Below are 13045 nucleotides of genomic sequence, written 5' to 3' on the forward strand. Positions count from 1 at the left end.
TGATGCTGGAAAAGGGTTCCAGGAACCTGCTGAAACCTGGGTGTGGGGTCTGTAGGAGGAAGAGGTGCTGCATGTGTCTGCATTGGTTCCCACATAACTCCTACCTTAACTCAGAGCAGCTCTCATCTCTTGGGGAGGCTTCTTCTCCCTCTCCCACCCACTCTCTCCCTACGGTCTGCAGGTGTTGGGCTGTAGCTTTCTCCTATTTTTGGCTGAAGGGCTGAATCAGCCCATTTTTAATGGATGCCTTTTTCAGCACTTATGAAAATAGTCTAGAATTTTGATAATTCTCCATTGCTCCATAAAATGCATAAAAGTAGTTTGCTTAAAAGTGATAGCAGTTCTTCAGGCTTATTGTCATTACTAGCTTAGAGGCCATTACTCCACTGTAGGAGTTATTTAGATAGAGCAGCATTAGTTTTTGCTCTTCTCCTTTTTCAGAGAAATTGAAATTATGTGGATAAAAAGCAAGCAATTTTTATTTTTGATGCAGCACAGAGAAATGTATTTCAAATGTGCACTTTTTATTTTCAACGGCATAGGGTGTCATGGAATAAGTAAAACACCTTTCTTCCACTGATATTACAGGCCCCAAAATCATCTATGATTTTGGTTCTCACACCTATCTCCAATAGTCTGTCCTTTGCAAACCACCAAAAAGATATGTAGAGCTTGTGAGCAGATGCTTCTGAGAAGTGGAGTGCTGTGATGTCTTGCTCTTTCTACCCAGCAGGATTGTCCCAGGTCAGCTGGACATCAGCTGCCCTTAATGGTTAGCAGGCTCTGACCTCTCCCTCCCTCCAGAGCAATTCTGCTGAGTTAGTCTAAGAGTGGGAGCTAAACCCTGCAATTGGACACGGGGTTCCTACTGACAGGTCGTCTCCCAGTGGGTCCAGCTGAGTTGAAGTGGGTGGGATATGAAGGCAAAAGAAGGCTGTTGCTTGAGGAAAGGAATCGTGGCAGAAGCAGAAAATTGTGATGATTTTAAAACTTGGAGAGGAAGCTCATGCTGCATTTTATTTGTGAGGTTTTGAGTTATTGCTAAAACCTCAGGAAGGAAGTGGACCTGCTTGTGTTCTCTGTTGGACTCCGTTGGGCTTCCTGAGGATGGTTGTGATAATGCAGAACCATGGAATATTCCAACTTGGAAGGGACCCACAAGGGTCATCAAACCTAACTCCTTCAGGCTTCTCTGAAACCCTGACACTCTGTGGGAAAGCTGACTGGAATGTTGTTATAGCAGATGCTGGTACTGGGTGTACCCCACATACATTTGACGGGTATTGATCCATAGAAAACATCATTCTCCTTTTTGTATTTATTGGATCCTTGCTCAAGCATGTAGATGGGATCTATCCCAAAGCAAGTATTCAATAAGTACCCTTACAAAGAGCAGGTAATAAAGCTTTTTTTAAGTACTTGTTTATTAACAGTAACAAAACCTTGATAAAATATGAAGTCTGATTTTTGTAAAGTACTGAGCCTTTTGGGTTCCATTGGAAAGCAATGTCAGCTGTTGGTGCTGAGCATCTCTAAACATTGTACCTGTGCTTTCAGACCTGTGTTAAATCCCTAGTGACTTCAGACACCTAATCAGAATAAGGACTGCAGTATTTAGTCTCCTGACAGTCATTCTTGCAATGTTGTCTCTCTGTTGCTCTACTTGACTCATGGGTAAGATTTTATTTTCTTTAAAATTACGATGTATCTTCTCTGCAGAGAGCTCTCATGTAGAATCCTGCTCCTTACTTTGTAGGTAATAATACATAATCTCTGATTGATATCCCTACAGCCCTGAGAAATACTTGCAACTTGGGCAGAAGTAGCACAAGAAATTACAGCTGTTACCAGTGATTAAAAATGTGCTTTCTAAAAATCATAAACTGAAATTAAAGAAAATAAACAGAAAAGATTCTTGTAGTAGTCTGTACTCCCAAGCAATGGGTTAACACAAGCAAGATAAGTATCAGTCAAAGAGCTTGGTCACAGTGCTCTGTTCTGCTTGTGTTTGTTCTAAAGAAATCTGAAGATCTGTGTGAGCATCACGTGTCTGTGTCAGGGACTGAGTTTGTAGCATTTCTTTCTTTGGCGGTGATTAGGGATGATTGTCAGTGAGTAGGGGTCATCTTCAGTTTTAACCTATAGTCACATACAGAAAACTGCATGTGTCTATCCAACTTTGAAAGGTAGCCATTTAAATGAAAACGTAACAAGAGGAGAGATATAAAGTGCATGTGGAACTGAGGATGGTACTGATACTGGATTACTTGGGAGGAAATCTAGGATTTCAAAATGGTTTTCTGCACCCTCTACAATTAGAAGAAATCAGGCACTTCAGATTAGTTTACCTTATTCTAGGAAATTCTCCTCCTCCTTGCTTCAAAGCAAATATTACCTCATCATCACATGCTAGACAACATACCAAGGGGAAAATTCTTTCCAGACCAAAATATGACTATCAGTTTTTGCACGAGGCAACATCACCAATGTCTCACAATGACTCATCATGCTTCTGATCTGCTTTATACCTGAGGCAGAGCTTGCTACCAAATAATCACAAATATTGTCTGTTTATTCAACTATTACTGTATAATGACACCTGGCAGATGAACAGATTCTTGTATAATAATAGATGGCCGTACATAATAAAAGGAAGAGGTTTTGCAGTTTGCAGAAATTCTCTTTTCCAGTAACAGTCATTTGTTGACACCTGGTAATTTGTAAACTATATTTATCAGATCTTACAAGCACTTCAGAGCAGGTGAATCCATTAGAAAGCCTTTTCCTTTTGGTGGAAACATTCCCTAATTTGTTGTGCTTTGTGTTTCAAAGAAAATAAAAAAGCAGCAGCAAATTTCATTTAGTATTTCTTGGCATGCAGTAATAAAGCCTAATACTCTTTCTTTTATATAGTAGGGGAAAATGAGGAAAGGGGCAATAATTGGACAGAACAGACAGGATGTGCTTATTTAAGGGACAGAACTATCAGCAGGTGCCCCATTGTTTCTCATTTGCTCTAGCAAGGATTAAAGTAGAACATCAGAAGATTAACAAATATCAGAATTTCAGCTGTCCAAAAGATGAGAGCTTTAGTTTTTTTCCTAGAGATGTTTAATTTGTCACCAAAACTTCTTAAGAACAAAATGCTGATTCTAGAAATGTAACTTTTATGGTTGACTAGGAAATTACAGAAAGGGCATGGGGATGCCTCAGAGCTCATCATAGCAAGGACAGCTTTCAAAAGAAAAAAGAAAGTAAAAAAAATCCAAGTGCTGTTTCGAGCCCTGCATGAGGAGAGGTCCAAAAGGCCAGCTCATTGTCCACCCATGGGCACCCATGCACACTGATAGCAGTAGTTTGGCACTGGTCCTAGAGACTCAGCAGCAAGGCCAAAAATGAACAAAAATCTTGCTGGAGCTTCCCTGCCTGTTTCTCTCCACTGATATATCAAGCCTGGGGAAAAGAGACAGCATCAGGTTCCGTGTGGGATTTCTCAGCAGGGCTCCTCTCCCATTTCAGATCTGAGAGGCTGTGGTGATTTGTATCTTTGAATATGTTTTTCCGTTCACTTTCCTTTTAATGATGCTGAAGAAAGGAGTGTCAACACAAAGGAAGATGTATCTGTCACTCCACACTGCTCTCATTTCTGGCAGCAGTCAGGCTGCTGCTTGGAACTGGCTGGAAGAATTACTGTGGTTGGTTTTGTTGTTGGTTTTCTGAGGAAGGAAAAAACTGCAAGCACTGATAACTGATTTATCTCAGAGCATACAAAGCCACAAAGAAAAAAAAGTTCCCAGAGATTTTCCTCTAAAACCTGAGGCTTTCCAAATGTGCTGCTTGAAAGTCCCCTCTCTTGCATGGTCATACCCTGTGTCCCAGGGACCTCAGCGGCTTGGACCTGGAGATGAACTCCGTCTCTTCTTAGGGGTCCATGTGGGAATCTTGGGCTGCAGCATCCCATGGAAAAATGTCAATCAAGGGAACAGCTCATAAAGTGTGTTCTACCCAGTTTCAGTTTCCAAAAGTCACAGGATGGATGAGGTTGGAGGTGCCTCTGGCAAACATCTAGTCCATCCATGCTCAGAGCAGGGTCAGCTACTGTGGGTTTCTCATGTCAAGTTAGATTTTGAGTATCTCCAAGAATGGAGATCCTGCAACCTCTCTGAGCAACCTGTACCCAGTGGTCTACCTCACAGCAGAAAAGTCAATCATGCTGGCAACACTTCCAAAATAAAAGCCAATAATCGTTAACCTCTTCAGGTTCTCTCTCCAATTCTCTTTCTCTCTCTCTCTCTCTTTTTTTTTTTTTTTTTTTTTTTTTTTTTTTTTTTTTTTTTTTAAAGGAAACAAAGGTATGCAATTATTTTTACTAAAAAACTCATTCTTTTAAAGGTCATTTTTTTGTTTTCCTCACCAAGCTCTCCACATGGACACTTTGGGAATAATCCCACTATTTCTGTCTTTATACCAGAGCAGCACCTGCTGTGGGTTGTGTTGCACTGTTGACAGAAGGATTGGTGATACTTTTGACCGTTATTAACATTATTTGTTTAGCACCTGGTAAATGCATTCAGGCTCTGTGTGCTAGGCACTGCCAGAATAAACCACAAAGAACAGAACCTGCTTTGAAAGAAGGTGTTATTTACCTGTTAAACAGTCAGCTGCAAAGAAATGGGTGGAGAGAAGCACAAGCTTTTTTGCCAATTTCTGAACTTCAACATCACTGTTTCCCCCTTTGTACATGGAGGAGGAGGGAGATACAGGCTGTGCTACCCAAGGGTATTAGCTGATCAAATGGACAGAGATGTCCTGTAGATGTGACCTGTTCTGGAGCCCTGTGAAATCACTCTGGTGCCTGTTGGGCTCTCTATTCATTTTTTAAAAGCTGCAGTAGAAGTGCACTTAAGAATTAATACATATTTTAGAGACAAATACTTTTCAGAAACCTCAAGAAATACTCATTTGTGTTTTTCAGTTATGGTGTTTTTCAGGCAGGAAATGAGATCAAAAGAACAGGGAGCAAGTGCACAGTTATTTCTTCATAATAGAAAAATAATTTTCCATTGAAAAGACATGTTTTCATGTCTACAAACAGCAGTAGAGGATTTCTTTTCCCAATAATGCTTCCCAAATAGAGAAAAAAATGAAGAAAATTTGTGATTTCATCAGAGAAAGAAAATGTGGTGTTTAAGGAGGCAGGTGTCAGTTTTGAAAGGTGCCCAGAACTTTTGAGGCAGTCCAGCACTTGCCCTTCCAAATGCCTCCACTGGGAAGAATGCCAGAAGGAGTTAAGAAAGGACATGAGGAGGCAGAGTCAAAAACATAGCACATAAAAATCATATCTTTGGAGAAGAAACTGCTTTTCTGTAGCAGGAACCCAGCTCTAAGGACACTGGTGCTGACTTCTTCGTCTTCTAGACAGGAGGGTGTTTTGGAGGAGGGTGTTGCAGTGACCTTTCCTCCCCACTCCACAGCATCCCGAGCACTGCCAACCTGCCCTTGCAGCTGGTTGCAGTGCCCAGTGTTGCCCCTTGCCCAGGGGCTGCCAGGCTGTGTGGGTCCCAGAGCCCAGCCCTGGTGCCTGGTCAGGCAGAGCAGACAGAGTGGCCTGGTCCTCTCTCCAGGCAGGACGCAGCATCACGTATCCTGATCTGGAGCCATGGAGGTTTCCCACAGGATTTGGAAGCAGGAGCTGGTGTAGGAGGGTACATAAATCCAGCCTCAGGATCAAAGATGTCTCCTCCCACAGGGAGCGACCGGGAACTTTGTATTGCTTGATTGCAGCAGTGCTGCTGCATCTGCCTCTGATTGCAGATGGAAAGCTCAGACATCTCACTCGCTATTTCCCAAGGAGGAGAGGCAGGGCTGAGCATGCAGCCACTGCCTTGGCACAGGCACTGTTTAGGTCCTTCTCTGATACTCAGAGTGTGCAGACCATATGTTACATCCCAGCTTTCTCTCTTCTGTTTACTTCTATCCATTTTCCCATGTGTCGTCAGCCCTGAAGCACTTTTTTCTCTACTAGTCTCTCTTGGCCAGCAGACTGTAATTCCCAGGTCATCTTCAAAGGAGATGCAGAGCAGCATAACCCAAGCCCTGGGGTGATGCTCTAAGCTTATCCTCCAGCAAAACCTGGAGGAGCTCCTTGTCTTTCAAGGGAGCATTCAAAGTGTTCTCTGAAACACAAAACCATATACCAGGTTGCAACACAGTTATTCCCCTTGGCCCATGAAGTAAAACACATGCAAATGTGTAGTGTAGGGGAGGCACACAGTTTTTTTATGGGTTTACATACTGGTTTTTTGTTACTGCACTAATGGATGAGAGCGGTGTCTTATTTTGAAAGACAAGTGTCTGCCAGGGAAAGTTGGAGCCTCCCTTGGAATGGCAAATGTAAACTCTCTCCCTCCAAGTTATTATAATTGTGAAATTAAGGAGCTCTCAGGCAAAGGTATGGGGATAGGAATAGCAGTTCTTTACTAGTATGTATAACAAGGCAAATAAAACAACTACAGCATTAACAACAAAAAACCAGGAACCTCGTGACAGCCTTCTTGGCTGAGATGGGAAGGGATGGAGGAGAGGCTTGGCTTCAGAAAACCCTGGGACAGTCCAATCCCAGTGCCCCCGCAGGACTCTGAGGAGCACCAAGCTGGAAGGAGCAGGAATGCCAGGCTGGTGGATGAGATGTACCAGAAGCTCCGTGGTGGTAGCTGGAACGGGATGTCCCAGCAGGGCAGGAGGTGCTGGGGCTACAGTGTACCAAAAAGACCCAGAACAGTGCCAAAGCGGCAGGGTGGGACAGCAGCTCCTGCAGGGCAGGAAAAAGCCAGCTCAGAATTCCTGAATGCATGAGCAGGTGGTAGTCAATCCCTAGGACTGGGCTCCAGGGATGATAGTGAATTCTCCCTGCAGTGAGCAGCAGCTTGACCATGCTCCTTCAATGCTGAGAGGGACAGAGCGCAGCTGCCCCCAGCCCCATCCTTTACCTGCCCCCAAAACTCAGGGTATCTTCCTTCTCGGAGAGAAACACCCAAGGAAAAAAGAAATGTAGCCAGGTGCTACACTCCTCTCCTCTGGCCACTTTCATTTTTTCCTTAAGTACCTTTCCCTTTTGCACCAATAAGTACCCAGTAGTTAGTTTCCTGGCGACTTATGGGAAAAAAATTCTGTAAGTAAGAAAGAAATAAATCTAACCCCCAACAAGCAGTCAGCTGCAGGTCATGGCTCTGCATGTTTTGACCTAATGAAGAAAAACTCAGAGGGAAGATCAGGCGTCTTTGGCGTAAACTGTCCAGCAAAGGCTTGCTTTCGAAAGCAAAAAGCATCAAATAGCAGGAAACATTTTTTTCCATCAACATGTAGCCCAAAAGCATTTTGCTTTTTCACTCCTATCCACATTTCTGTTTCCCAGCCAGGTGATTCCTGCCACCTCCTCAAAGCTTTTCTACTGTCTGGTTTTTTTTTTATAGCAAATGTGAATACTGATACATTCCTGTAGTTCAACTAGCTAGCTTAAAACTATGTTATTCTTTGTATTTCACTGGAAAACATGGTGTCAGACAATAGCCACAGAAGTACAAGCACCCTCAAAATAAACTTCTTTCTACATGCAAATAAAAAAGGGTTTATTGGAGATTGTAAACCACATAAAATAATTTTGACGAGTCTCATGTAGAGGTGGCTGCAGTGATACCTTGCAGCAGTCTTGGGCCCATTCCAGCAAGATCTGATGGAGTTAGTGTTTTCTTTGGAACTGCAGTGTTTTTCTCAGAAAGGTGTTCAGGCTCCATCTCATATTTACTAAATAGACACCAATTAGGTTTGTGTTCAGAGGTGTTGACAAGGCTGATGTTGCAGGTATTTAAACAGAAAAAGCAATACACAAACGAGAGAAATTCAGACTCATCTTGCAGTACAATTATTCTGTAGAAGGTCAAAAAATAATTATATTTTTTTTTTATGTTCTCTCCAAGCAGCTCTGAGACGCAGCAAAAGAGCTCTGAGGATGCCAGAGCCAGCGAAGTCAACCTCAGCCCCCAAGAAGGGCTCCAAGAAAGCCGTGACAAAAACCCAGAAGAAGGGTGACAAAAAGCGTCACAAAAGCAGGAAAGAGAGCTACTCCATCTATGTCTACAAGGTGCTGAAGCAGGTCCATCCTGACACTGGCATCTCCTCCAAGGCCATGGGCATCATGAACTCCTTCGTCAATGACATCTTTGAGCGCATTGCTGGGGAAGCCTCCCGCCTGGCCCATTACAACAAGCGTTCCACCATCACGTCCCGGGAGATCCAGACGGCCGTGCGCCTGCTGCTCCCGGGAGAGCTGGCCAAGCACGCCGTGTCCGAGGGCACCAAGGCTGTCACCAAGTACACCAGCTCCAAATAGCCGGACATTGTCCCCTCTGCAGCGGGACCGTCGAGCCCCGGGCCCTCCACGCAAGCACAGGTAGGCAGCCATGGTCTGGATGAATGGTCACAGCTATTATCCACAGCAGTTTGCAGCCTGGGGAGGGGCATGAGAAGCTGCCCAAAGGAAGAGGAGACAGCGATCTGGATGTCAGCTGATTTTCACAGTCTGTTCAGGATGTGGAAAGGATTTGTCAAGGCTGGTGGTGGAGGCCCCTGCTTTCACATCTCATTCAAAGAACTGACCAACCATAGTATATCCAGTCTCCTCTGTGCTTGGCAAACATTCGTGTTTGGCACCGGGAGGGCGGACTGGCAGCGGCAGCACAGAGACACCATCACTGAAGTCTTCCTGTTTGCTTTCTCACAGTCATCTGATATGGGTATGAAGAGTCAGCGCTGCATCCTCTCTCTCAAAGCCTGAATCCCTCCTGGTGTGCAGTGGCTCAGCCCACCCTGTGCTGGCAGAAGTGGCATCAACAACTACCAGGCACACATTGATTCAACAGCTATCTGTGCTTGACAGCCTGTTTTAAAGAGCAAGCCTGGCAGGCAGGCAGTTGCCCACGTTGATGCCAAGCACTAATCCTCCTCCTTGCTCCTGATGGATGAGCCATGGAGCAGGATGAGGTGCTGGCACTGGAGCTGCCCACTGCCTCCCACCTTGTGCTGAGGTGGAGGGATGGACAAGGTGGGATGTTTGGAATGGGTCTCTTATCTTTCCTGGCTGCTGCTTTGCCTGCCTTAGGACTTGCTTTGGCATGCAAGACATTGCTAATTCTGCTGCTTTTCAAAGACTTTTCCTGCCTTGATGCTGCCTGGGTGCTCCCTTCCACCGTAAGTGTGGGCAAGCTGGGGTGGTGCCCATGGAGGTCCCCTCTCTTGTGAGCAATGGGGTGGTGCAGAACAAACAGCACAGATGTTTTGGGCAGGGACTGAGGATTTGGGAAGGTATCTGGTGTGGGAGTGGAGGTGGTTAGTGCATTTTGAGGGGTGGGAGGAAGTTGGCTCTCCACAGAGATCAGTGCAGGCAGCTCGCCTGGCCCTGCTCTCCCTAATTCATTCAGCAGTTAGAAAGCAAAAGCAAAATTGGAGCTGGGTGGGTATAGAGGGATACTTGCCTGCATTCCAGATATTTAAAAGATTAAATAGTTTTAAACTACTTCAGATACTCCCCATATCTTTTCAAAGTCCACAGTAAGGTGAGCAATAATAAAATCGTGATAAAGCCATAGAGGTTAAGGGGAGGAATGTCATGGTTACAGGTTTATCTTGCCCAGACTGGTGGATAGCAGAAGGGCCTGTGTAGAACTGGTGTGAAGTTGAAGCTTCCTACTCAAAACACAAAATTAGCCAACATTAAAAAAAAATCAAAGTCTCTGGTAGGCAGTAACACTCAAATAAAAAATATTCATGTCTAAAATAACAACAGCTTTCTGCAACTTATTCTGTAAATAAAAGGAGCTGCAAAGAAATAGGATCCAGAACTAAGTGCAGATTCTTCCTAAGCTTCAAGATCTTATTTTTAATTAAAAGGTAAACTCATATCCCAAAATAGCAGCCATGCAGTACATTTCTATCTTTCCCCTGCATTATTCTCTGTCCTGTTTTTTTACACTTTGAGATTGATTGGAACCTTTGACAAATTTATGTTGCATTTGGAGCTGCAGGACTCTGCAGCTCCAGAAGATTCGCATTGCAGTCGTTTTTCCAGTTGGTCTGAGGGAAGGACTGCATAGCCCTGCTCAGAAACCTGAGAGCAGCCTGGGGTCTCGTGTGGTCTCTGTGCAAGAGTGAAGGTCAGTTTGATAATGGGCTGCTCCCACACCCCTGCTTTGGGTGTGAGCACCCCACACTTGAAAAAGGGCTTTCCTCCCATGCTCTACTCAGCAATACCACACAGCTGGGTTTCATACATAGCCTAATGCCAGCAGGAATCCATGCTGAGCGCTCTCAGAAAGAACAAAACCCAGCTCCCAGGATGTCTGCACCCACAAGGAGCAGCTCCCAGCAGCAGCACCTGTGTTCAGTATCAGTAGCATTGGTAACCTGGGCCTCTTGGCCAGGACACTTTGCACATGACAGCTTAGTACTTCCTTTTGTTTCCAATCAAATAGTCAAAATCAGATACCAAAGATTAACATGTACCTGCAGAGGGCCCAGAGCCACCATCCTTGATGCCTCTGCCACAAGAAATCAAAGCAGTGGATGATGCATCGGGGGACTCTTGGGAGTGAAGGGCTGGATGACATTGCTGGAGCTTTGTTCTTCTGTCTCTGTGAGCTGCAGCTTCATCCCCTTGGGGAGTCCTCTTGCAGGCAGGAATTCAGAGTGGAATGAACTCACTCCAGTCCAAGCAGCGTGTTTGAGCCAGGACACACATCTCCCAGGATTACCTGGCACAGCCTCTAGACTCTTGCTCTTTTGAGCAGAGCAGATTCCCACTTTGGTCTCCACTGGCTGCAAGAAATCAGGAAAAAAAAATAGATATTGGCCTTTCAGGGTCTCCTGGGGAGCTCAGGGAGCCAGGAATGAGGCTGGGCACTCAGATGAGAGCTGCTCATTCCATACTCATACTCAGAGTACTGATCCCATTTTCTTCTGCCACTGTTGTCATTCTCCATTTTTGGAGATTGTTTCAGAGAGAGGAGAACCAGTGATTTAAAGCTACAAATATACTTTAAGGCTTAAAGAAGATATTTTTATTGTCTAAAGCCAAGTGACTGAGATCATGTCTATGCATTTATAGTTTAGGTTGTTCTTTTATGCATCATTTGCTCTTCACTGTCCATTTGTATTTTTTCTTCACTCCTGACAATCTGAAGCATAGGATTGAGGAACTGATCCATATTAAACAAACCTTTTTAAGTTTTTTCCTTTCTTTCAGGCTTTGTTTTAATCCTATTCTGGTGGCTGCTCTGTTCTGTCACTGTTGTACAGCCAGTTGTGCCAGCAAAGGGAAGGGATGATTCAGGAAAGGCAAGGCTGGTATTAGCTAGGACTGACACAGAAAACATTGGGGGAGTTAATGTACAGGACACCATCCACAGCAGTTAAATGGGAATTAATTTGAATGTGATGAGCTTGGGCTTAATATTGGAGGCAGTAGAAGGTGGTCTAAAAGTTCAAGGATTGATTGTCCACTAAGTAATCTGAGGTGTGACATACTTCGCAGTTTCCTGGTAAGGAGGTTTGCTGCAGAAGATGGATTCTGCACTACAGGATCTGTGCTTTTAAAGCATCCTTATTTCTGGCTCTGGAATTGAGAAAATGTTTTTAAAGTGAAGATAATACACCAAGCCCCACTGTCCCTACCTGATTCCTGCTGCAATCCCAGAAGCATCTCTGGTCCATGCCTGTGTTTTGCCAGGCAAATTTAAAAAAAAGAATTCCACTAAAGATTGAAAGGAAGGATTGGAAAAGAAGATTTAAAAGGTAATACAGCCTTGATATTAACCTCTTATTAACCCCAAGGATATCACTGCACTGAGTTATTTGTTTTCATATACAATTTAAAAGAGAAAACAAGCTGTAGATCTTCTGATTTACCACCCTGCTTCCCTAGAAGGGCCTAAAGTCCATCTGCCTTTCACAGCAGAGTTCAACCTGTAAAGGAACTGAGTGGAGGCTTGCTCAGGACAGACAGGTTTTTAGTCCACATGGGGAAAATGAGCCAAAACAAATGTGGAGGACAAGTGCCTGTCCTGGACACAACTGTGTGTCCCACAAAGGGACACTAAAGAGTCCTGCCCAGTGGAGTTGTGTGGCCTGTTCACTCTGGTGACAGGCAGCCCTATGGGTAGCCCCAAGTCCTGCCACCCCTGGAGTAGTTTGGCATGGCCTCTGCACAGCCCTGAGCTTTTGTTCCATCGTAGCATTTCCTGACGGTTTACATCCAGATCAAATTGTTTACAGGGGAAGGAAGAATGGGAACTGATAAAAACCACATACTGACAGAATTGGGAGAGTTTCCTGGGACCACCACCTGGGGAGCAATCTTTCATGCTTACTCCATGCATGGTATCTTGTGGGCTTATGTACAAAGAGTTTTTCTGACAATAAGTGTTACATCAAGTATGATTCATATTGTATTACTGCTGGGTTATGACCTTAGTGCTAATGACCTGCTTTCTGTTAAATGTTTAAATAAACTGTGACTTCCAGCCTGTTGGAAGTCAATGGTAATGTTGTGGTTTCAATCTGGTTTTTTTGGTTAATGCACCATTTATGTCATGGTTTCACATTTGTCAAATTTTATTTATCCACTGGAAGATAGGACTTTGGGAGAAAAAGGCAAACCAGGCACAACTTAAAAGTAAAAACAGATAGATTTTATTAATATATACTGAAGAAAAAGAAAAAGAAAAAAAGGGAAAAAATGAGACTAAACATTGAAGAGGAACTAGAGCAAGTGACAAGTGCTGAAGAAGCTCCACCATACAACCATCTTTTCTTGGACTCTGAGAAGTTTATAGGCAACAAACATGGAATGAGATGTAGCATCTGAAAACTCCAGAAAGAAAACAATCTTCCCTTTAAAGAATGATTGGTTTTACACTCCAGTAAAACACCTGCTGGACATCAGCATCATAATTCATTCACTGGAGAGGGAAATGCATGTGCCATGCTGGACACT

At 44.0% G+C, this 13045-nt stretch overlaps 1 protein-coding gene across 1 annotated transcript; it reads left to right on the plus strand.

Annotated features, from left to right (window-relative positions):
- The first annotated feature begins 7849 nt into the window (after positions 1 to 7849).
- Positions 7850 to 12594, plus strand: LOC136361002 (histone H2B 5-like). Its single transcript, XM_066318606.1, has one exon. It carries the CDS (start codon positions 8009 to 8011, stop codon positions 8387 to 8389), a length of 381 nt encoding a protein of 126 aa, XP_066174703.1. The 5' UTR covers positions 7850 to 8008; the 3' UTR covers positions 8390 to 12594.
- Positions 12595 to 13045: the final 451 nt, after the last annotated feature.

This window comes from Sylvia atricapilla, chromosome 5 (assembly GCF_009819655.1).
Source record: "Sylvia atricapilla isolate bSylAtr1 chromosome 5, bSylAtr1.pri, whole genome shotgun sequence".
NCBI classification, from domain to species: Eukaryota; Metazoa; Chordata; class Aves; order Passeriformes; family Sylviidae; genus Sylvia; species Sylvia atricapilla.